The sequence below is a fragment of the Miniopterus schreibersii genome, assembly GCF_964146895.1.
Source record: "Miniopterus schreibersii genome assembly, chromosome: 15".
Classification (NCBI taxonomy): Eukaryota; Metazoa; Chordata; class Mammalia; order Chiroptera; family Miniopteridae; genus Miniopterus; species Miniopterus schreibersii.
In genome coordinates this window covers 37,751,081-37,776,781 of record NC_138115.1, presented here as the reverse complement: position 1 = coordinate 37,776,781, position 25,701 = coordinate 37,751,081, and the positions used below count along the sequence as shown (strand labels likewise).

General features: G+C 41.0%; 1 protein-coding gene across 2 annotated transcripts; it reads right to left on the bottom strand.

Moving 5' to 3' along the window:
* Positions 1 to 466: 466 nt before the first annotated feature.
* On the bottom strand, positions 467 to 25,333 carry NR1D2 (nuclear receptor subfamily 1 group D member 2). 2 transcript variants are annotated; one of them, XM_081159545.1, is made up of 8 exons: positions 25,314 to 25,333; positions 16,742 to 17,008; positions 16,278 to 16,366; positions 14,108 to 14,252; positions 11,737 to 12,356; positions 9,882 to 10,067; positions 7,358 to 7,568; positions 467 to 3,849 (listed from the first exon to the last, which is right to left on the bottom strand). In XM_081159545.1, exons 2-8 carry the CDS (start codon positions 16,797 to 16,799, stop codon positions 3,653 to 3,655), a joined length of 1,506 nt encoding a protein of 501 aa, XP_081015671.1. In that variant the 5' UTR covers positions 16,800 to 17,008; positions 25,314 to 25,333; the 3' UTR covers positions 467 to 3,652. The 2 variants fall into 2 exon arrangements, with proteins under 2 accessions (XP_081015671.1, XP_081015670.1); XM_081159544.1 differs by lacking the exon at positions 25,314 to 25,333 and adding an exon at positions 24,713 to 25,030.
* Between the last annotated feature and the right edge of the window lie 368 nt (positions 25,334 to 25,701).

Here is a 25,701-nt window from a genome sequence, read left to right as displayed (position 1 = left end):
CATGGCCAAGGCTGATTCTTCACTAAATCACATACCCCCTTCCTCTCTCACCAACTCCTTCCCAGAAACAGTGGCATATGACCTATTAATTTTGTTCCCCATTACCTACAGAAAGAATTCATTCAAATAAAATTGTACAAGACAAAATGCAAATCTATATACCTATACTTCGAAGTATACATGTATATATTGAACCTAAGGTAGTCTTTAGAAAGACCACCTTATCAGATACAGTGAACCACTATCAGCTGGCATTGTAGAAAACGGCAACAGTCCTTTTGGGAATCTCTAAACTCTAAAACCTTCTTTAAAAAAAAAAAAAAAAAGGCTCTGCATATAGACATTCCCCTATACTAAATCAGAGATTTACATAAGAGATTCTGCTATGTTCAGGGGAAAGGAGTAAGTTAAATTATAAATGCTCTTACAAAAACATCGAGATAGAAGGATACCAGAAACTACTTGGTTAGAAATAATATTTATTATTCCCTCCCTCCATGTACACATTACTTTTCAGAAACATGAAGGTATTATCCATGTCATCAATAACAGTTTGTAGAAAATAAACCTAATTCGTATCTTGTCAATATATTTCTATCATTTTTTTAGAAGAACCATTTTATTTTTCCATGTTAGTTCAAGAACAGCTTCAAGTTTTGTTTCAGATCAAATCAAGATCATCTTTGTTTATAGGTCATTTCTTGACAGAGCCCCACCCCCCAACCCCTAAAAAAAAATTCTATATCCTAAGTGATAAACTCTTCTTGTACATTCAGCAAACTTTATATTGGAAAAGAAAAAGAGTAATTGAATAGGTACTTACTCTCGTGCACAGGAATAAATCTAGCTGAGCTTCTACACCTTGCCTTGCAATGATGTTTACATAAAATAAATCATACCGTTACAATGGTAATTTCTTGAAATGTAGATATGAAAGCTATACACTTATTCCTCTGAAATGTCCTTCTAATTTTTAATCTGTAATTAAACCACCACCACAAGAAGAGCGGCATTCCTAGATGTTACCCCTTCCCCCTCAGCTACTGCTCTCTACAAGTTTGAATTGTCTTCTCAGATCGTGTAGACACATTGAAAGCACAGGGGAAAAACATTTCAGCTTGCTGACATAATGCCCTTAAGTTTGCTGACATAATGCCCATATTTTAACTTTAAAATGTAAAAATGAGAGTTAAAGCATCACTTAATTCATACAGTACAATATTAATCAACAGTGTCCCACCAGACTCAGAAGTTTCCTAAAACTGGTTGTCTTTTCTGTATTTACTAAGTTTATAACCAATGACCCAATCAAAGAATGTGCTTGTAATAGACTGCTGGTTTAATTTTAGAATTAGAAGTTCCAATGTTGGGCTATTTTCAAATATAGAAATGCTATGAGTGGCATATGAACTATTCATTTTGTTTCCCATTACCTACAGGAAGAATTCATTCAAATAAAATTGTACAAGACAAAATGCAAATCTATATACCTATACATCGAAGTATACATGTATATATTGAACCTAACTAAGGTTTTATAGGCAATACTAACTTAGTTCTGGTTACACATTCCTAAAGACTTAGTAATTGTTTTAAAGATACATGTTATAAAGACGCTTATGTAAAAGGCAAAAATTAAGAATCAAGATGATCTTTGAGGTTTTCGGTATTATTTCAAAAAGCTGTTTCTATTCCCCATAGAATAAAACTATGCATTTATCTTAGAAAGAAAAATTATAAAAAGATAATGCTATCATGTAAATAATTCACAAAAACTATACTGTTTATCCCATAAAAGTCATACCTATTTAAGGTAAATCACAATTATGGTTTATATTGTATTACAGACATCACCATCACCTTTCCTCTTTCATAATGAGAGGGTTTAACTTTATTTTTAACTTACTTAACTAGTGCCACAGGAATTCAACTACCCATCGCAACAAGTTAAACAAGATTACAAAATAAGGCATTCTGCTCACATGTCATTAAAGTAACAGGTTGAGTACAGTAAAGTGGGTTCTTTTCCTTTTTGCAAATTTATATAATCCAAAAATTATATAGAAGGCAATCCTTAACACCCTACCAAAAAAAAAAAAAAAAAAAAAACCACTGCTATTTTCTAGGGAAACAGAAAAACATACGTAAAATCCTCAACTTTGGCTATTTCTCCTACTCCCATAAACAGAGGTTGATCTTACCTATTTAATAAAGCCCAATATTAGAAATGTGAATGAAATGTTTTTGACTATACCACTTCTAAACCTGTAGGTCACATACTAAATGATTTTCCAAATTATAGGTGAATCTAATTTGACAAAATCCCTGTAGTGTTATTTAGTGGGGGGAAGTAGACTCGGGGCGCACACATGCACACACGCACGCACACACGCCAACATCTTAACTGACCTTCTTAAACATTGGCTAGTTCTCCAGAAAGAATCAAAGTATTTATGATCAAGCTGCAGCATGTGTATAAGGGGCAGCAATGTTACCTTTTTTAGTTCAAGGTAAGAATCTGACTAAACTTTTAAACTACTAGTACCTTGAACCACGCTTTACCAAAGATGAACTCTAAAATACATATTCTTTGAAATTTGGATTCGACTGCCTGTTGCACTTTTACATTAAGTGTTGCTTAAACAAAAATAGAGCGTAAGTTCAATATTCTACTGTCTAAACATTTAAAGCAATGGTTATGTCATCAACAGGTAAAATGCACCTAATTTGGGTCTTTTGACACCTCTTGTTTTAAGTTTACTGTATGATAAAGTTCTTCACAGTTTAAAATATTGTGAAGAAATATATTTATGTATAACTATATTCACATACATATTATGTACACATACTATGTATCTGATGTACCCATAAACTTTGACTATGTGTGTGCCAGAATGACACCACACACATATGTAGGAACCCTGAATAACAGATTGGTGTGGACTGTGATAGGATTTCTAAGAAATGCTTACAAATCAGAAAAGATTATTATAATGAATAATTATAGTAACAAAAAGTTTTACCTTATTTACATAGTGCCTATCTCCCAAGAGGTAAATATGCTTTACATTTTTAGTATCTCTGTGAGATGGGGCATTGGGAACACTATCAATTCTCATTTTCCATAACCAAGTAACCTGCCCGGGGTCATACTTTTAACAGTGGCAGAGTAAAACACAGACAAGGAAATCTCTTAACCTACAAAGTCTCCAATTACCAGATCAAATAGTCTTGTGGTAAAATCAAATTTCTATCATACAATAGAACTTCTACCACAAAGGATTAATTTTTAAGTCCTCATATACTTGTGACTGCGCATTGTATGTATACCACAGGGAGATCAAAATAGTTTTTGGTTTTGGCAGATGAAAGTGTCTAACATTCAGTGTAACTATAATTCACTGTAACTTCTCCAGTTTAAGTGCGACACAGCTGATTGGTCTATCAGGGAAATGCGGTCACTGTCTAATCATGGCTGGAAAAAATCTCAATCCAAACAGCTACTGCATGACTAAGAGATAGCCTACAATCTTGTATTGTCTTAAAGGTGTTTTGTATCTCCACATATGGTACAGTATACACATATAAATAAGCATTTTAGCACAAAATGTACAGTTAGCATGACTCAGTTCATGTTTAAACAACAAAGGCCTTAGGGGTGAACTTTAAAGGCCAAGAGCTCCTCAGAGTGCATGTTGTTTAAAGATCGAAGATCTGGCAACTTTAGAAGAAGTTTTGTAAAAATAGAGGCCTCGTTTGGGTGGTTTTTCATTGTTAAGGTCCTTAGTGCACGGATGAGCGTTTCCTGCAAAGCCTCCACAGAGTTGACATTTTCTATTCCAGATCGATCTAATGGAGAGTAAGGAATAGAGAAACAGGAATGAGAGAATACGTTATTAACATTAAATATAAATGTAATTCTTGCTCATCAATCTCATTAATGAATTCAAAACAAGGTTTTATACATTGGAACACAGGCAAAAGATAATTGACAAAGTTTTTAAAATCCCAATGGCAAATTTTTGTAGCTATTTATTATAAAGATATACATCACATAGTACACTTGATAAATCAAAATCGTTTAGTGCTTAAGTATTTTTGTTCACAAAAAAACTAGAGGTTCTGATTTTTAACATTAGATGCCATCTGCTCGTTTCAACTGCTCCTTATTAGCAAAATAAAATGAAAAGTGTAGTTGAGAAATACATTTTCACCTCATATGGAATACAACCACATTTGTCTGTTACCACGTGTGGCAGGCAGCCTCTAAAAGAACCTCCAATGATCCCTTCATCCTAGTATCCTGGTCCTTGTGTATCTACCACCCCTCTTCCCCTGAGTGGGCTAGACTTCCTGACTCACCACTAATAAACAAAAAAATCAGATTACCAAAACAACTGTAGCTTTCATCTTAGGCACTTGCAAAGCCAGATGCCATGCTGTGAGTTGCCCTATGGAGTGGCCCACATGCTAAGGAACTGAGAGTAGTCTCCAGCCAAAAGCAACAAGGAACTGAGGCACTCAGTCCAACAACGTGCAAGGAACTGAATCCTACCAACGACAATATGAATAAGCCTGGAAGCAGACTCTTCCTCGTAGAGCCTTCCTATGAGGCCACAGTCTTACCCAGAGCCTAACTACAACCTCCTAAGAAACCTCGAGCCAGAGGCACACATCTAAGCCATACCTGTATCCCTAACTCTCTGAAACTGCAGGAAGTAAATGTATACATATTTAAGCCACTAAGTTTTAGGGTAATTGGTTATACAGTAATAGATAGCTAACATGCCATGCAACTTGAATACTTAGTTAAATTAACCTGTATTCACTTTCATTTAGCATACTGTGTTTATTAAGCTCATCATACAAGTGTTAATAAGTGGTGTAAAAACAGCAATAAAAGAAAGTATCTTAAAATTTGCCAAACCTATGTTGTTTGCCCACTGACTTTTTTCATCAGCAAGGGCTATTTCTTCCCTTTACAATAGGAGGCAGTAGTATGCAAGAAATAGTCAATGGCTCCCAGTACAGGGAGTTGTAATTAATAAGAAAAAGACTTCTCCAAGGAAGCAAAATTCTCTGGCCATTTACACCCTCTTTTCATTTTCACAAGGAGACTGAGGCAGTCTTCCACTGTTACTGGCAGCTTAACAAGGTAACGTGCAAAACAAATACTCAGGACACGGACTAAAAGTTTAATAGTAAAGGGAAGAGGTGTGATTAACTCTAAATGCAGAAAAAAATGAAAATAGACTCACAGATGCCATTTAATAAATCTGATCACTATGTGCCAATTCTTACAGAAAAAGAAACAAGTTGGTGGCTACTGATTTGAACTGTATGGTAATTCTTATGAAGGAAACGTAAATGAAGATAGCCCAGTTCCCAGCACGGAGCTCTGCCTCACCCCGGCCCCAGTCCTCCCTCTGCGTATCTCGGGAAGCAGCCCTCCTCCTCCACCTCCCCTGCCACAGCCCACTTCAGAAGCACTCACTCTACTGCCTCATACCTAAAGTTATTCCAAGCCTCTCAGCCTGACTCTGCAGCTCCAGTGACTCACCTGCCTAATCCACCTGCCATAACGCAGAAGTGATGTTAAAGCATCACTTTGTTCGTGCCTGGTCATTCCTCTCCAGAGGAAGTTCCACTGACTTTCTGCTGTCCCATTTAGTTATTACTTCTCTGCTTAGTTCTCACAGCTGCCATTCCATGACCTGGTCCTTCCCTAACTTGTAAGCCTTCTGGACCCTCTTCCTTGACGTACACATCAGGTTTGGCCCTTCCCCTGCCCTACCTCGTGTTTTCCCACACCATTCCAAGATTTTTTTGCTGGGAAAACCTAAAAATTCACCTTTCAAATTCTAGCTCCACCTCCATCTTCCCCACAAAGCCCATCTTCCTTCCTGTAACTCTTATTTACCTCAGTCAAAACCACACCATTTAGTAGATGAAGCTGTCTGTATTACTTCTGTCTCTCCAAATAGAATATAAATACTTTGAGAGCAAATTTGTGGTTTAATGCTTGTTCTGTCTTCCCCTGAGCACCTAACACATAAGGCATATTCATCAGACAAAGAAATTAACAAATATGGATTATCTTTAGTTTCACAATAATAGATTCACTAATCTTAAGTCCACTCAAACCATTACTAATTACTTATCAAGAAACTGTAAAAAGGTAAAGTACAAGAGGCATTACAAGGTTACTGAGAGAGCAGGTATCCCTTTCCTGACACAGTCCTTCCATTCCTTCCATACTATCCCTATGTCCCAAGTGCATTTTTAGCTACCCAGGTAGAGCTGATCAGAAAAAGTAGCCAAATTACACTTCCAAATGGCCTGAGTCTTTACTTACACCACTGATGTAGAGGTCCCTTTACAATACACAAAGAACTTACTCTCTTAAGAGTTACTGATTTATAGTTTAGCCAAATAACCAAGGCCACAACTTATACTTTCACAGTGCCCAGCATATTTATACAGTTGGAAGCAAATGGGAAGCTTTAAGTATGTCATATACTATAAAATTCTCAATAAATGTTTTAAAATAAAGTTAGTGATACCTAAAAGTGGCTGGCAGTTATTTATATGTCCCCAGGAAAGTACTGTCTCGATTTCAAATTTGCTATTGGGAGTAATCTTTACCTTAATAGCTATTGTCTAAATTGAAATACTTTGATCAAAAATAACAGCAATATCAATGCAAGGTAGGGAAATTGAGAAACATCATCAATGACTCTCATAAGTAAATATTAAATGTTAGGATTCAAAAATCTTGGTCACTCATTCAAACAGTAAATGGCCCCATGCTAGGCTCACATGATACAATCCTTGCCTTGCATAGGATGAGAAAACCAAGACCCAAAAGGATAAAAGTACTTATACCCAAGTCACACATAAAATTCAGTGGCAAAGCTGGGTGAAAGCCTACAACTGAAAATTCACCAACTGTTGTAACAAACCACACTAATACATCCTGATACTTCCAACAAGTAATGCACATATTATTTTAATTAAAACTTAGATTCATATTAAAACCACCTACCTGGAGAAACGCAATGTTCCAAAAATAAAATAATGATTTAAACTCATAAAAAATCATTAACAAGAGCTAGACTAAGAGTAGTAAATATGAGGCCCAGCTCTAAACATCATTTTATTACTATATAGCACTTTTGACTTTCACTGCCATGATTTAAAAATAATTATGCAAAAATAACAGATTGACATTGCTTAGCATCTTCCTTAAGGCCTCCTTCCCTCCACAGAGCTTGCTGGAACCTCATTAACCTGCCACCTTCTCCCTAGTTGGTCATTATATTCTAGATGGGGCACAGTTTTGAACCAGCTTGCTTACCTGCAGATACCAGGACAACTGCTGTAAACAAACTCATCTCTTCATCACTAAGCTGGAGGGCATTCAGCTTCTCACTAAACTCAAACATAGAGTTCAGCAGATCCCCGGCTCCCATTGAGTGCAAGTCATCCACACTATACTTCTTTCCACTTAAAAAAGTGACAGTACGCTCCTTTGCATCAAATAATGAAGCAAACCGTACCATTAAAACCTGGAAAAAGAAGACGACTTACATGTATTTGGAGAAGTTCAATAGCAAGGCTAAGAATTGCCTCAGCACTCAAGTCAGTTAAGAAACATTCTACATATAAAAGAAAGCTGTAAGGGAAAAATTGAGTTTATTTACCCCAAATCATTTCTTTAAGGCAAGCTCTCACCAAAGCAATAAATATTCCAAGAAGATTAAAAAAAATTCTAGCCACCAGTGGCAAAATACTTAAGTCCTGTGATACCCTGCAACTCTATCAATAAAGATTCTGAAATGCAAATACAAAATTAAAGCAGGCAATAATGCCAAGAAATTTGAAACTGGGCCTTGGCCAAAGGCATTAAAGAAACTCTTTAAGCTACCAAGTATATCTCATGGTCTCTAAGCCCTAAGTAAAAAGAGCAATATTTCAATACAGCAACACTTGGAAACATCAAAACACCAAATGTAGCCAAGGCAAACACAGCCGATGAACTCTAATTAGACCATTTCAAGAAATCATAGCCCAGCCCGGCCGGGCGTGGCTCAGTGGTTGAGCTTCGACCTAGGATCCAGATGATCGGGGTTCAATTCCCGGTCAGGGCACATGCCCGGGTTGCGGGCTCTATCAATGACTCTCTCATCATTGATGTTTCTATCTCTCTCTCTCCCTCTCCTTTCCTCTCCCTGAGATCAATAAAGATATATTTAAAAAAAGAAAAGAAAAGAAATCATAGCCCAAAGAGACAATACACAAAGAAAACTATTTATAGTAGTAAAAATGTTCTAGACACCAAGTTATAATCGAAATCTGAACCAAACCAGTCAACTGCTTACCCACAGCACTCCCTCCACTATACTAAATGGTGACATCTGTCACATATTTCTCTCAGCGGAACACTGAACCACCTTCTCTTTGCAATGCTCCCAAGCAAAAACTTGTTTTACCCAAGACAATCCAAAAGCGGCCAAGTCTTCTATGAAGATGGTGCTGCCTCGAACACAGTAATCCCAAGCAAATCACAAGGCAGAAAGAACAGGAAAGAACACAAGTCGTGGAGTTAGGGGTTTGTATCTAGCCCTGTTACAAATTTACTGGTAATCCAGGAAAAGTCTCTCCACCTCTCTGGGCCATAGTTACTTACCCTCAAAAATGGGTGAATTGAACTTGATCACTGACTCACCTTCTGGCTTTAAATCTTAAGTGTAATGTTTTCATTTATGCTGAAAATCCTAACCTGTAGGTGTTACTTTTGAATCACACCATTGATATTTCATTCATGAATATGGCTTCTTCTCTATTCTAGGCCAGGTGCCTCAGAAAACAGAGCCTAAGGCAAAAGTTTATATGGGGTGTGCACTGGCACATGTGGAAACAAGAGTGAGAAAAAAGGAAATGGGACAGGGAAGCAAAGAGAGCAATTAGCAGTACTTACTGAGCCGGCCACCACGTATCAACAACAACTAAAAACAATCACGTGGGACCATTAGGCAGAAATGGCTCCCTACTCCGCCCCCCAACAAAGATTTCACCCACCAAACATCAACTTCCCACCTACGTTTCAAACAACGCATAAATGAGCTCCAAGCAAGTCATGAGGCTTCTCACACCTCAGCATCAACAGGGAGGCCATGAGGCAGTCAGGTGAGAGGCACCTAGGCACCTAACTTAAGCACAAGGAGAGGCACTGTGTGTGTCCTAGTGAAGTTGGCAACAGGAGTTGCCCCAAGCCCAGGAAGAAGGAATCACAGCAAGAGAAGCTGGAGTAGAAAAAGTAGCCATGGATTCTGGAGGTGAGGCCAAGAAAATCTGAGCTGCAACGGGAGAGATGTCTGACACATCTGCCAAATACAGGGTGGGGCAAAAGTAGGTTTACAGTTGTGTGCACAAAACACAAGTTATTCTCATATTATTATTTACTAATTATTGTATTATTTTCCATACGAACACCTGTAAACCTACTTTTGCCCCATCCTGTATTCCACAATCTCCTAAAAGACAAAAACCACATTCTATTTACCCTTCGTATTCTGTACATAGTCAACTCCAGGCTAGGCTTTCAGTAGGTGTCCACCACTCTGCAGGATCCACCAAGACCACATCTAAAAGCAATACTAGAACCTGAAGTTCATATGCTGGGAATACAGAGCATTTATATTTCAAGTCCTAAATAACTGCATTTACCTAGTCTCTTTCTCAAGATCCTGAGATGGTCATTCTTTTGTTGGTAGTTTCAGCCTCTGGACTATAAGTACTCATTCAGAAAAAAAGTAAAATGTACATGAAGATAAAATACTACATGCCCTGGACCCATACTCAAGATTAGCAAAACCTACCTCAAAAGTGCCAGCTTTTAGAAGGTTGACCTGGTCGTGCTGAGAGAGATCTCTGAATCCAGGAATGCGCTTTGCAAATTCCACCACTTCTTTCACTGCTGGGGTGAAGCTCATTGAGAATTCTTCCCAGATTTCATGCCCTGATTTGTGAGGATCCACATATGGAGACTTACTCATTGGACAAACCTAGCATGCACAAAACAGAAACACTCTTAAATTGTGAGAGGTGGTAAAGAAATTTCAGAAGTGGCATCTTAATCACTGGAAATGTCGATGTGAAAATAACCCTGAGATGCTAATAGCACCTTCTCTTTAGCTCTTCTACCTTATGACAGAAAGCCTCACAGCAACCTAATTTAAGCAGCAATTAACTTGTTACCATGAAAGAGCCAGCCAAAAGTGAAAATGAGATCTATAACAAGCTATTTCAAGAACCCATTGCACAGGTTGAAGAGTTTATTTTGTAATACTGTTGCCACCTTATGCTGACTTCATGGTTTTAAAAAAAAGTTCACACATATTTACTTGATTCTCAATCCTATTAGTTACAGCAGATATTATGATTCCATTTGTTGGATGAGAAAAGGAGACGCTAAGAAGTTTAGTGACTTATCCAAGTACACCTAGAAGTCACAGGCCTAGAACCCAAGTCCACATTTAGTTATTATTTCAAAACTCACTTTTTTCTAAATGGGCACAATTACAATGTCGTAATTTCAAAGAGGAAAAGAGAGAAGCCTCACTTTTTAAAAGGGTCACTAACCATTTATTTTATAACTAATGGTGTGAGCACTGACCTCCACTTAGTCAATTAGGAAGCAATGACTGGAGATACAACTTCTCAATGAGGACTGGGGAGGAAAAAATAGGAAGCTAAAGAAGGCATAAAAGCACTAAAAAGATTAGGAAGTATGCACTATAAACTCTATTAGTAAAATCAGCCTTTAAATTTCCACTAAATCGAAGAGATCTAGAAATGAAATGACTCTGTAACCGTGATTTTTTCCCTCCTTAAGGCAGCCACTAAATCTAAGAAAATATAAGGTCACCTTTCAGATCCATGGGATCAAATACTCGCAAGTGACCAAAAAATCTAACATAAGAATTGGGGTATAGTAAACTATTTTGAAAATATAAAAAAGGCTTTAATTACCTGGCTGTGGAAAATACCAAGCACTATCAAAGGACCTCGTGATTTAAACTGGAAATGGTGCAGTACTGATGCTTTTGATGAAATTTTGGCTGAACATAAACACTGTACTTTCATGTAGACTGTTGTATTTGATGAAAAAACTTGAATGATATGAACATTAATTCATCTCATAGGATGAAGTCTGAGAAAATCCTTAGAAGCTGCCTATTAAAATATTCCTAAAATCTCACACAGTAAAACATCCATGTTCTATATCCAAAGACCTTTTTTCCTTATAATGGTTAAAGAAAACTCTTTCCATAGAAATCAAGGAATTACTGACTGTGGCAAGCTAAAAGATGAGCCCTTAGAGAAAACCCCAAAGCTAGTAAAGTAGTGATTAATTAGAATGCTTAAATTTTGAAAGGGCTTTCTAAGAATTAAAGGACTAATTCTGCATGATCCATATTTTACATAAAATCCTACTGCCAAAGTATCAATGAAATCACATGCTTGTACCTAACTGTGAAATTAGGTCATTCAACAAATGATGCTTATTAAAAGTATTTGACCTAAAATACTGCACAGAACTGATTCTGTAAATCTCTTGGGTTTTCTGACACCCCCCTCCCACCCTTGAATTTGGTATATTCCCCAAATAGAAGAAAACCTTCAAAGTTTTCCTTGATACGAGGTGAGCAAAAAAAATTGATTTCACTATACCAGATGCATTCTCCCTCCATTGTTGCACAGGTAACTATTCTTGTTCTCATTCTGAGAAAATCCATCTATCGAAACTCTATCACATACTCTTTGAGTATAAGCATTGGAGAAGTTCATACAATGTCCATTTGCAATACAAATGGCATGCCCATTTGGGTAATGCATTATGTTCCTCCCCTTATACTGTCCATTGAGATTCTGCTGGCTCTCACTACAAGAAAAATGGCTAAGCCCATTGCCACAACGGTCATGATTTAAATTATATTGCTCCATGTTCTTGGGAATCCGTTCTCTCTGAGGCTGTATGGTCTCTGCTGAGTTTTCTCGCTGCTCTTGATTATACATAAAGGTATCCTTGTGGGCTCTGGTCACCATGCCAATCACTTCTTCCTTTGCAAAATCAGAAGAGGGAGGAGGAGAGCTTTTGATGTTTTCTTGCTCCAGCTGGGGCTTGGGTCGCAGCTGTTCCTGGGCTGGTAAGGCTGTCTGTTCATGTTCTACTAATGTGTCATTCTGCAAATGACCACTGAACTGGCTGTTCATCATGGTCTTCATCGCACTCTGCATTTCAATTAGCATCCTCTGTTTTTCACGCTTAGGAATACGACCAAACCGAACAGCTATTGAAGAAAAAGATATTTAACATCTATATTCTAAATACGACCTGTTTATAAAGAAAAATAACACAAAATTATCTTTAACAGCTGTGGCCTCTAGTCACACAAGTAAAGAGTATCTACATGTCTCTAACACAAATTATTCTAAACTTACTAGTCGTTTTTGATGTACCATAGGAAGTGAAAGGGAGGGGAGGGGGAGACGTTTCCCCTTTCTCCAAAAACAAAGCTAAGATGATCTACCTCTCGGGTGTTTTATAAGCAAAATCTAAGAAACTTGAAATTAACTAATGAAAACCAGAGACTGCAACAGACCAGCAGGACTGCACAGCACCTTATTAACAAGGCTGAAGGCTCAGTTCTTAAAAAGGCACGTGGATTCGGCTACCTGCATCCGTTAACTCTAGTGGAACCTAACAGGCAGTCAATCCCTGAGCATCTGACCCTTGTCAATTCACTTTCATAACCTTATTCCCAAGACACAGCAAAACACAGTCAACAGAAATGCAGTTACTGAAAAATCAACTTGCTGGATTTTAATTAAAATCAATGAAATAAACATGCAATCACTCATCCTCCGTTATTTTAGAGGCTAGTCTTAGAATATGTCTCCAACGTTCCTATCCCAGAGGGAAAGGGGAAAAAAGCTTCTTTCTAGTCTTTTACACAAAGATAATAAAAATTCAATATACTCACCCAGCAAAAAAGCCTTACTAATCAAAGTGCCTCTGGGACATTATCAGACAAACAATTTCATCATGTTTCACACTCTACACCTCTACTCCCTCTCCTTTACAAATGATAGCCATTTTTATTCTCTTGGGGCAATCACAATATCCATCAACTCTGGATTCCTATTTCTAGTACTATAAAAAATTTCCAGGCAATTAAAAATCCCAAACTTCATTTTCTTGAAATCTGTTATTCAAGAAGCTCCTTATTGCAATACTGCATTTCTGGGTCGGTAAGATACTAGAGTTACCTAAGGAATTGCTTAAATGACCCTCCCCCTAAATATGAGGTTCACTCTTAGCAAATCTTAATTAACCCCACTTAAATTAATCCCTCTGAAAACCTCCTACTCCTCTGTAATATTACACAGAACAGAATGAGACTATCCACAAATGTTCTCCCTAGACACAATAGAAGAGTCAAATCTTCCAGTGAGGTCATCCACAGATAATACTAACAGTCCCCCAAATTACCACAACTTCTGTTTTCTGTTGCTCAGTTTCACGCCAGAACTGAGCAACCTCCTCCGCTCCAGACCCTGGTGTTTCTTTCAATTTTGCATCTCCTTTCAATGTATTCAGAATCTATACCCTAAAAGCACATTATCTCAGGGCTGAGAAAGTGATGGAGATAGTTCACATAAAGAGAAATGGATTCATCAGCAATGCTAAGAAATTATGGAGAAAGAGCCACTGATTCCTACATCAAGAAAAACTAAACCTTTTTTAGGGGGGGGGAAGTATTCAAATTGTACAGGGTAAAAAAGAAAAAAATGGGTTTTTTTTACAAGAACCAACAAAAAAAGAAGTGAGCCAAAAGCTGTTCCTGGGATGTTGAGGCCAAAATTTGACTTTAATGAATTTGGCAAACTACAAGGCATTAAAATGTGTTTTCTAAAACCTGCATCACCCTAAGCACGAGAGGGCCATTGGTAACTGGTTTACAGCTCTAGTTTATGCTGAGGAATAAAAGCTAAGCTCCATATGCTTTAAGAAAGAACGCTCTTTAAACTGGAAACATACCATCTCTCGACATTCCAACAGACAGACACTTTTTGAAGCGACACTGCTGACATCTGTTCCTATTCATTCTCATTATAGAACAGTTTTCATTCTTCAGGCACTTCTTGTACTGGATGTTTTGCTGAATGCTTCTCCGAAAGAAACCCTAAGAACAAAGGAAGATGTACCCATTCATTTAAAAACATCCAGATGAACTCCTTATAAGCAGCCACCCCCAACCCCTAACTATCCAGTATTACTAGCTACACCTGAGAAATAATTTTGGCTTAGAACCGAGGGAAATACAATCTTGACATATGGGGTTTAACTAGATTCTTAGTAGTATCAGTGAGTACCTCCTTCTTCCTTTTGCAGAATCTTGCTGCTTTCCAAGCATCCCTTGTACTACACTTTACCCTGTTACCAGCCCCTGCCCGCAGCCACATTTTCCAGCTCAACTTTAATCACATACAAATTCCAAAGCTCTTGAAATATGGCTTATTTTTAAAGAGTTGACATAAAAATATGCTCCATAGCTATAATCTCTTCACTGGAACTAAGGACTATGTTAGTAGAGCCTGGTTTTTCCTGGATCATTACCTGCTGACACCAGCAAGGCCTACTTATATATACCAGATGTTCCTGGCTGCCTGTCAGCAACAGGTAAGTGTCATACCACACCCACAGACCAACTAATGATCCAAGGAAAGACAGTTCCCAGCTAGATGGCTACAGATAACTGTTTTCACTAAACAATTTGAGCACATGTGCTGTGATAGGTATTTAAAGATCTCCAGCTTAACAGTTTCAAGGAGAATGGAAAAGTCAAGAACACTATTACCAAAAGTATCTTAACTGCAGCTTCCTTGAATATCATACCTAACCACACATTTTATGACTCTATATTAGTAATTGTAGGACACATTTTTATATTTTATTACTGCAATACTATACTTGGGACACGACAATATATGTTAGACTACCTTAAAGAGGGTAGAGAACAAGTATGTGTATTTATCAAGAATACACAATTTGACTCATTGCTTTGTGCTTTTGTTTCTCTAGCTATAAAGTGAGAATGATGCCTGCCCCATAATCACATCACATTTTTGAGGGAAAACAAAAAATGCTGTTTAAATAATTTTTAAAACAGTGGATGCATGCCACATCTATAGAAAATACAGACCAGCTTGTTAAGTGACCTGGCCATTAAGACCTACCAAAATCACAATTCATTCAGAACCACCCTAGAAAATATTTCTTCTTTCATCATGTATATTCACTATCCTGCCAAACTGGATTCCTGCTTCTAGCCTTCAGTCAGAGAGCAGAAGGAGCATCTGCCTTGGCCATGTTAATTTCAATACTCAGTAGAAAAGAGTGTGCCAGATTTAAAAAGGGAAAGAGAGTGTCCCTGGATATAAGTAGGAGGTATAGACTATCTCCCTTGGAATTATCTGACAGATACTCTAAGAAATATTCATCTAAATTTACAAATACAATGAGCTTTCCCAAGGACTCAATTTATATCCAAGTTTCTTTTACTCACTTAGCATTACTTCCAAAGATACATTTTTGTAAGTATCTAGGAATTATTCCCAACTCCTAGTACCTGACGTGGCAGAATGACAACATATCCGATAAGGGCTATTCAAAGTTTGGATTAAACCTGACACATTAATAAACAGAATTTGTGCACTTGGTTTCATACCATAATTAAATTTGAGTGAGATAGCAAATTTATTTTGATCAAAAGCTTTTAAAAAATACTTTCACTGAATTAAAAATATATTTTTCAAAACAAGTTATGTTTAGATACTACATAAAATGTTTAAGACTTGCCCGGCTGGTGTAGCTCAGCGGTTGAGGATCGACCTATGATCCAGGAGATCGAGGTTCAATTCCCAGTCAGGGCACATGCCCAGGTTGTGGCTCGATCCCCAGTAGGGGGCGTGCAGGAGGCAGCCAATCAATGACTCTCTCATCATTGATGTTTCCATTTCTCTCCCCCTCTCCCTTCCTCTCTCTGATATCAATAAAAATATATTTTTAAACAAAAATGCTTAACACTTAAAAAGGAGCAGCTTGCTTCTCTCCTCCTCCCCGACTATCCACTGTGGAAACTGGCAATCTTAACTCCAATTTATTAATCCCAGAATCAATAGCTTAAAGAAACAAAAGCATGCTTTACCTTGCAGCCTTCACAAGCATGAACTCCATAGTGGAATCCTGATGCCACGTCCCCACAGACTTTACACAGTAGAACCATGCCACTAAATTCTAAGGCACAAACAGAAACAAAAGTGAAGACGGGAAAAATTTCAACTGTTTTTCTTATCCAACTGAATATTTTATTTTGTTCAATTTGTAAGTACTTTAAATAGATACAAATATACTTTTATTGTGTAAAAGAAAATTATTTACACCAAATTAACAAATCAAAAGACATCACGGTTTGCCCGGCCAGCATGGCTCAGCGGTTGAGCATCAAACTATGAACCAAGAGGTCACCAGTTCAATTCCCAGTCAGAGCACATGCCCAGGCTGCATGCTTGATCTCCAGTAGGGAGTGTGCAGGAGGCAGCCAATCAATGTTTCTCTCTCTCTAAAATGAATAAAAGCATATTTAAAAAAAAGAAAACTAAAGTAACTTACTTGTCACTCCACTATGACTCTTTGTCATCCCAGGTGCACCTGACTTGCTTGTTTTCATAGAACAATCTATTCGATCATTCTTCAGAATGCCTTCAATACTGGAGAGATCACCACTTTTGGGATTACCATTGTTATCAGAATTAGAGCTATTTGGAGAAGATGGAACAGAAGAGAAGGAGGACTGGAAACTATTATCAGAACCCTCACTGTGACAAGAGGCAGGGCTAGAGGCTGAGCTGGAAGAACTAATGTAGGCAATCACACCTCCTAGAAAAGAAGAGAAATCAGATAATTAGATACATAATATTTTCTAGTTTTGCAAATCTGAATAGTAAAGTCACTAACTTTAGAAATTTGTTACTGATTAAATATCAGCTTATCCCAAAAGGAAAAATAACTTACTTCCTTATCTCCTATTGTAATTCCTGCTTCCACAAAGTTGAAAGCCCATATAATTCCCACTGACTTAAAAAGTGAGAAGGCTCTCACAAGGGCTTAGTTACTAGCACACACAGATCCAGTTTTTCATTTCCCATCTTTTCCTAATATGAAAAACCTTCCTGAGTGACTATATAGCTTAAACAAATTGTTTTGGCAGTGAAGATATCTGGTTCTGGTCCTCTCTTTGTCTCCTTCATTATACCTTTATATGACACAATTCTAGAAACAATTAGTTCATCAATTGCCTCCCCCATCACTTGGCTAAAACACAGGTTAATCAAGAACAGATGTAATGCCTGGCTGGCGTCACTCAGTGGTTGAGCATTGACCTATGATCCAGGAGACCGAGGTTTGATTCCCGGTCAGGGTACATGCCCAGGTTGCGGGCTCAATCCCCAGTGGGGGGGGGGGGTGCAGGAGGCAGCCAATCAATAACTCTCTCATCATTGATGTCTCTTCCTCTCCCTCTCCCTTCATCTCTCTGAAATCAATAAAGACATGTTTTAAAAAAAAGAACAGATGGAGCATTTGGAATTCTGGATAAAGTAATTTTTCTCAAAATGGAGGACCCTTCATAGCTGCTGCTCCCAGAATCTGTTTTGATGCTCCCTGAAAACTTCTATGATCATCACTAAACCCCAGTTCCACTCTCCCTTCTCCATCTACTTGACTTGCAGACACACTTATCCATCTCTAAACAGCTCTTAAGGAATCCAGACTCACTACTTGTTCTTCTGACTACAGTAAATGTTAAAAAGGCTAGAAGGAAAAACGCAGGCTATCAGAGATTTTAACATTAAGGCTTTGTTACTGCGCTCTTCACGGAACTACTCTCAAACACTATTCACAATGTCATCAACTTAACTTCCACAACCCCTCTGAAAACTGGCCTTGCCGTCTTAGAGACCATAAACCTTGCAGGTTAAGAAATAGCATTTAAAGTTATTCCTAGGGTACAAACTTCTTCACTCGAAGAGATAAAATGTTGCAAGAGTAACCTCATAGCCAAATGCATTATTTTTCCAAATCCCAGGCCAAACAAGTAATTCTCATCTTCTCTGCCAAGGTCTACCGTGGTTTCTTTTCCCCTTCCCTCCATCACTGACGAACATTTACTGGCTTTTTCAATGTGCCACAGATGCCAAGTTATCTCTTCCATCTCTGTCCTGAGCTCTTATTCAACCCTACTGTTTACCCATTTCCATCTATTTCTCAAGTAGACTATAAACCTAGCTGTGCAGACAACATCTCTCAATTCTCTATACGTGCTTTAGGTAATAAACCTGCCATAAATATTTTTAAGACCTACTTCTCAGCCTTTGTGAAGCCCATGTCTAATAACATGGACAGATGCCCAAACAGTATAAAACATTTCTAGGAAGCTGCCAGTAAAACAAGGCATTTCTAACAGCAATCTAGACGACTATACCAAGAAATAAGTGGAGAATTTTGCACATTCCCAAAGTAGTAACTGCGAATTAAGCATTCACTTTGAAATAAAACTTTCTCTGCTTAAAAGAAATGATTCCCCAATTTTTTTTTTTAGATAAAAGACACATTTTATAAGTCATTTAAAACACACACAGAGACATACATGCACTCAGCAAAATACTGAGGCCAAAACAATTCCAAAGAACAGAAAGACATTTCCATTTACAGAGAAGAAAAAAACAGCCAGAGGAATTTTAGTCATTTAGTCACTTTTAGTCTGTCATGTTGAAATTGGATACCAGATATGTATTTATGTACCAATTATTATATTCCAGATTGGCAAGCCCCTGGGAAGTGAAGCACAAACACAACTCTCAGGAAGTTTGATTACAACCTTCTAGACAGGTGCCTACTATGCCAAGAAAAACACAAATGTTCACCATACACAAATTTAATATGCATAAATGCAACTACGTGCACTTGAGTCTTAACCCATCCACCTTTCCATTCATTATGCATGTGCACTGTATCAGTCTTGAGGTTGGAGGTGTGAACCTGCTCTTTCTATATAGTCTGACCCACTTCCCAAATGCTCTTAGCATGTACTTATCACCTGCCCAGAATGAAGCCAGAGCTTGATAATTAATATCTGTCCTGCAATGTGGTCCCTACCTATAAACCAGTCATTTTGAAAGTGTGGTGCCTGGACCAGGGGCTTCCGCATCACCTGGGAATCTGGTAGAAATGCAAGTTCTCAGGTTCCACTCCAGATCTAGTGAATCAGGAATTTTAACCACCTTGGTGATTCTGATGCACAGCAAAGTCTGAGAACCACTGCCACAAAGCCAACTACTTCACCTGTGCTCTATGGAAGAAAAACTGACCAAGGGTAGTTTTAACAGCAGAAATTTCATCTACCACTGATATTAAAATATAAAAGGTCCTAAGACTCCAAACATAAGAAGAAAAAGCTTCCTAACTTTGAGTTGATTCTCATTATCCAGGGAGATTATGTAAAATGTATATTATCAAAACTACCCGGTGCTTTTCCAAAATACACATTTCCAAGGCCCTGCCCAGAGGAGAGAAGGCCCCCTTAGGAATGAGCATTTTAACAAGTTCCTCGGGCAATTCTTTGCACCATGAAGTTTAAGAATGGCTATAACCAGTGACTTCAATCATAAACTGACCTACTGTTTTACAGATTGATGTTTTCATTGACATAACTGCCTGACTACCCTTAATATGCTACAAATCCAAAGAGTAGCAATTTTAAACTGGAAACCATCAAATGTCATGTTCCCAGGTAAAAACTATGACGCCACCTGTTTCTATAAAACTAGAAATCTGATGTTCACATTAGAAATTCCAGGTGTTAGCAAACTGCTGCTTTTTCAACACGTGTCTGCACTCAGGTAGGATAAAAAGAAAAATATTATCCTTAGTCCTGAATAAACTCCCAAAGGTCTCATAGCTATTTAACTTTTCCAATCTACTGCCTTAGGTAGTAAATTCACTTCCCAAGATCTCAAGAGGATAAAAGACGAGAAAGTGATGGTTTTCCTTAGAAGACTTTCCTAGGGCCAGCATCTGAGTTAGCCATTTATATTCACAGGGTCTTCATACTACCTCAACTTAAAATTTTTTTTAGAAATCAGAGCTATCCTGATAGCTTAAGAACTAATTTAAAGCACTGACTAGGAAATGGAAGGTATTGTTATAACCCAAAACACACCTTCGTCTGCAAAAGCTCCAAAATCAAACCAAAGAAAAATTACTGAGCTATTATCAATCCAGTTAAGATCCTATTCCTATCTCTGGGAGTTCAACAATAATTTACAACAAGAATTTGGTGCCAGGCACCATGGAATCAAAGATGACCCATCTAGAAGCAGCTATATTCTCCTAGCAAGACCTTCTACACTAATTCAGTTGTCTTACAGCATCTACACTTGCTACCAGAACACCAACCTACCAACATGATCATTAGCAACCCAAACGGGTTAAATTTTAATTTCCTAGAATGTACATCTAGTAGTTCCTCAATCCAATGAAGAAAGGCAAGTGAAAACTACAAGTCACTGACTACCTAATGAATGTCAAGAATGAAATGACACAATTTCACATCACATTTCATCTTCAAAGGAACCCTGTGAATTACTTTCCAGTATCCCATTTTACAGATGGAAAAACTCAGAGCTCAGAGAGGTTAAGTAATACAATTACTAAGTGGCAGGGCCAGGGTTGAAAGTTAAGGCTATCTAATTCGAGGATAGACAATTATCTCTTACTGAGAAGACCTCGGCAAGCAAGTCAATTTCAATCTCTCTAAACCTGAGTCATTTTCTATAAACCAGTTATTACAAGACTGAAATGAAATGGTGCTCATAAATCAGAATTATTAAAGTGCTTTTTACACACAGAGTTTCTGGTGATAAAGCAAGAAAGGCAAAATCCCCGAACCAGCATATCCCAACACCTTCAGAAACAGGCAGAAGATACTTCTTAGATGCCTCAAGCTAAAATTAGCTGAGGCAGTCTTCTCTATTTTTAGTTGAAAAGGACTGTGGAGCTGGGCCAGGTTCCCAGGCTAGGGCTTACCCAGTGGTCAACTTCAGACAAGCCAGAAGTCAATACCCAATTTTGTCTTACTGGGAAGCACTCACTGCCCCTGCATATACTGGGCTTTTCTTACCCCAATTCTAGGATTGCCTATCATCAAAACCCTCCCACTTCCACTGCCCACTATCCTGGAATGCATGGTGAGTTCAAGTCATGACTATACTTTTTTGCCTTGTAACTTAGATCAAAATTATGTTTACCATCAAGAAGCTTTTCTCATTTTAAAAGGCTATTAACAGCCCTAGACAGTTTTGCTAAGTGGTTAGAGCATCAGCCCACCCACTGAAGGGTCCTGGGTTCAATTCTGGTCAAAGGCACATGCCTTCGTTGCGGGTTTGATCCCTGACCCAACTGTGGCACATGCAGGTGACAACCAATCGACGTGTCTCTTTCTCCCTTCCACTCTCTCTGAAAAAGCAATGGAAAAAATATCCTCGCATGAGGATTAAAAATAAATTAATTAAATAATTAAAGGTTATTAATAATTTCTACTCACAGGATGGTAGAGTAAATCTAATTGAAACACTTAACTTCCAACTGTGTCCTGAATGTCAGGGCTCTAGAAAACAGCGTGGTCCCTTCCCTAAAAAGCCTTATAGGCCAATTGGGGAAACAGCTATCTTAACCATTCCAGTGCAATGTGAGCATTTTCATATACATAATTGTGAACTGCTGAGGATCACACAAGAGCATTATAAAGGGCAGAGATCATGAGAGGCAAACAGCTGAGGTGACAATAAGTGAGGACTTAAAAGAATACATGAATCAAGTGATGTGCCCTGTAAGAGATTATTTAAAATAACAAACAATGGGGTGACAAAAAAGAGAGTAGGTCTTATTTTTTAAATAGTGGTTTTTGTCTCCATGTAAATTGCTGGAAGGGGACGACAAGTATAATCTAGTATCTGGAAAAAAATCACAACAATCACTAGCAACGAGATTTAGAAAGTGCAATGATAAAATTGAGAAGCTCAGCTGACACCTGCCCTTTTCCGCCAGCTATGACCCTATACCACTGCAAACCAAGTGGATCCACACAATATCGCCTTCACCCCCAAGAAGACAGGACCACCAAGTAGTACATATATCCTCAAAGATTATGTAGGCTTGTTAAAGAATCAAGTATACACAATCCAAACCTATCTGTGACAAAAATGTATGAGTCAATTTCTACCACTTCTCTTTCACATATGTAATAGTCATGGAGAGGGCAGAGACACACTGTGTCATGAATTATAGGACAGTTAGATGAAATGGTCACTGGTTGAATGTGTACTGACTAATACAATGATATCAATCCAAAGGGAAGGGTCTGAGGTGTGTCAGTCAGCAATGAATTTGGCTCCACTGTAATTAACATTTACAATTTGAAGAAAGTTAAAGGGAATGCTTATCAAAACTCCCTCTGACAGACAGATGACAGAAATGGTTAATATACCAACAGCTTGTGACAGCTTGAACTTGGAGCCAAAAGAAACAAAAGAAAATTAAAGAAAGACTACTGCAAACAGCTACGCTTAAAAGTCAATTACCCACACAATGGATAAAACCTAGCTTCAAAAGTTCACATGAAAAGGTCCTAACTGATCGCAAGGTTACTGTGAGTCAGCAAAGCAATATGCTACATTAAAACACTAAGTCTGCCAGAGAATTCATTTGCAGCAGAATCCCAAACTTGGTAACTGTCCAACCATTTCCACAGAAGCCTGTTCATTTTATAGGTGCTACAGCCCCAAGGGCAACAAGGGTGACGATCAGGGAAAAAACAAACAAGCAAAAAAAACTGTGCAAAAATCAAGATGAGAATTGGAAATGGAAGGGGGGGACAGTCCTCCAAAGGAAGTTTTATAGTGGGAGCTTCAAAAGGCAAGATTAAGATAAGTGATATTGTTCCAGGAAGATTCAAACCAGAGAAAATGTTTCTAATCACCTGAGCCTGCCCATATTATGAGGTTGCAAAGTTGGAAGAATTTATTCATGCTAAAGGCTGGGTGAGAAGAGGGTGAACCCGATCACCTTCAAATCCTATCAAGTAAGAGTTTAATTCCATAATAAAGTTACCCAATTTTTTAAAATAGCCTCAAAGGTTAAGTAGGCCCACTGGTAATTAAAAGTGACTTTTCCTGTTGGTGGGAAATTCACAACATCTTTGCTACCAAGGCATGCTTTTTACAGCATACAACTTAATAAAAACGGGCTGCTTCTGCACCCTCATTGGCTTCAGGTATAAAGGCCATCATTCACGGGCAGGCAAAAGGGGGGAAGGAAGTAAAATACTGTTCCATGGCACGGTAACAGGAAATGTAACAAGAAAAGACGTATAAAGCCAAACTCTGTTCATCAGGTTCAAGCAAGGTCAGCAGCCTATGGGTTTGAACAAATTAACTGAAATGAACAACGCCCAGCCTCACGGAAGGTCTCGGGCGCTTGGGGCCGCCTGAGTCACCCCGACCACGCTCCCGAGCTGCATGATTAGTGATGCGCGGGACGGGTTCGCGGGAAGGCTCCCAGCCCAAACGGTTTTTCAAGCCGGTTTTTATGACTTAAGCTATGTACGACAGGTCGCGTCCCGGAGGAAAACATCTCTTTTAAACAGTGAAGGAGCCTCATAACAAGGGCGGCTGTGGTCCCAGCTGCCTGGCGTGGCTCGGGATCTAGGCACCCAGGACTCGGGGAGGGCCTCGGGTGCGGGACGCCCCACGCCGCTCCCCAGCGCCTCCTTTGTCCCGCAGCGCGCCCTCACGCCGCAGCTCTGGCTCAGCAGCCGCAAGGTCTGCGGCCCGTCCGCCGGCTGCGCCCCGGCTCGCGCATCGGGGTCACCTCCCCGCCGTGCGGGCAGCGGCCGGAGCACTGCGGCATCCGCGCCCGCCCCAGGGCCACGCGCCCGCGGGGTTCACGGCCCGCTCCCGCGCGCACGCGCGTGGCCACCTCCGCACTGAACCACCCCGCGGGGGAGGAGGGAATCGCGGCCACGTCACAGCTCCGAGGGTTCCAAAGGGCGGGGCCTCCCGGGAGGCCGCCGCGGTCCCCGCCAGCGCGCGCGCGCGCCCCCGCCCCCACGTGTCCCTGCGGCCCCGGGGAATGTGGGTCACGGAGCCCAGCGGCCTCACGTGTCCCCGCCCGCCGCCGCCGCCTCAGCGCCCATTATGTAATGGCGCGTCACGCGCCCGCCCAGCCAACCGGCGCCCGCGCGCCGCAGAACGTAAACACAGCGCGCACGTGGCTCGCGCGGCCCGGCCATGTGAGGGGGGGGCCGGGCCGGCGCCGCCGAGCCGCGCTGCGGCGTTGCGGGGAACCCGGAGGGCGGCCGCGGGGCGGCCCGGGGAGCGACGGGGAGCGAGCCCCCGGCGGGATCGCCGCGCGCAGCAGCCCACCCCGCGGCGCTGCGGACACCCCTGGCCGGCGCTCTCGGAAGTGCCCCGAGGGGCTCCGAGCGCCCCCTCCGCCGGCCCCGACCCGCCGCAGCCCGGCTCTTACCCGCATTCACCTCCATGGTGCCCTCGGGGAGGGGGCTGAGGCCGCCCGCTTCCCGCAGAGTGGGCAGCGCCGCCTCCTCAGCGCCACGCCGCCCCGGGCTGGAGGCAGCGGTGGTCGCGGGGCCTCCTCATGGGTGGGGCGGGCAGGGCGCCCGGGACTGGCGGCCGCGGAGCGGGCTGCAGGGAGAGACGGCGACGGCGGCAGCGGGCGAGCGGCGCTCCTCGCGGGGACCCTGACAACAAAAGCGGCGGCGCGGAGGCTTCCTGCAGCCGGCGCGCCGCGGCAGCGAGGGCGCGGGCGGGGAGGGCGGCCGCGACCATGTGACCCGCGCACACACCCCCTCCCTCCGCCCGCCGCCCGCCGGCCGCTGCGGCGACTCCGCCCCCTGCCGCCTCCCCGCCTCCCCAGCCCTCCCCCGCTCGCTCCCCTTCCTCGCCTCGCTTCCCCCCTTTCCTCCTGCCCTTTCCCCCTCGCCTCACCATGTCCCTCCTCCCCGCGTGCATCCCCCCCTTCACCCTCCGCGCAGCTGGCCTTCCCGCCCCGGCCGGGCCCCCGCACCCCCTCCCCGGCTGCTCCCCCGCGCGGGGACACCTCGAGTCACCTCGGGTGGTTTCCAAGGTCCGCCCCGTGGCGCCGAGCAGACCGGCTTTTCAGGATCCCGGGTCGTGCCAGCTCGGCTGGGGCCAGCCCAGCCCCTGGCCTCCCACCCGACGGACCTCTGGACGCTGGACTCGGGACACGGCCCGCCTCCCCCTGCACCCCGGTGGCTCCCTCCGCCCGGCAGCCGAGACCGGCCTCGGTTCCGAGGCGGCCAGATTTGCATTTCACAGCACAGCTCCCCTTGAGCCCAGGCCCCTGCGTCCCGCGACCCGCTCAGTTGTGCCTGCTGCTGTCCCCCAGGCATCCCAAATTTAAGATGTAGACAGACGTGCGCGTGAGTCAGAACTCAGCGACTGAGCACTTAGGATTTGTGCGTCTCACCTTGTGTG

Coding starts and splice junctions, on each gene's coding strand:
- NR1D2 (XM_081159544.1), bottom strand. Junction 10,068..11,736: donor ATGGAGGGAGAATGCATCTG/GTATAGTGAAAT, acceptor TGTGCATGCTAG/GTTTGTCCAATGAGTAAGTC. Junction 7,569..9,881: donor TAAAAGCTGGCACTTTTGAG/GTAGGTTTTGCT, acceptor TTCTTTTTCCAG/GTTTTAATGGTACGGTTTGC.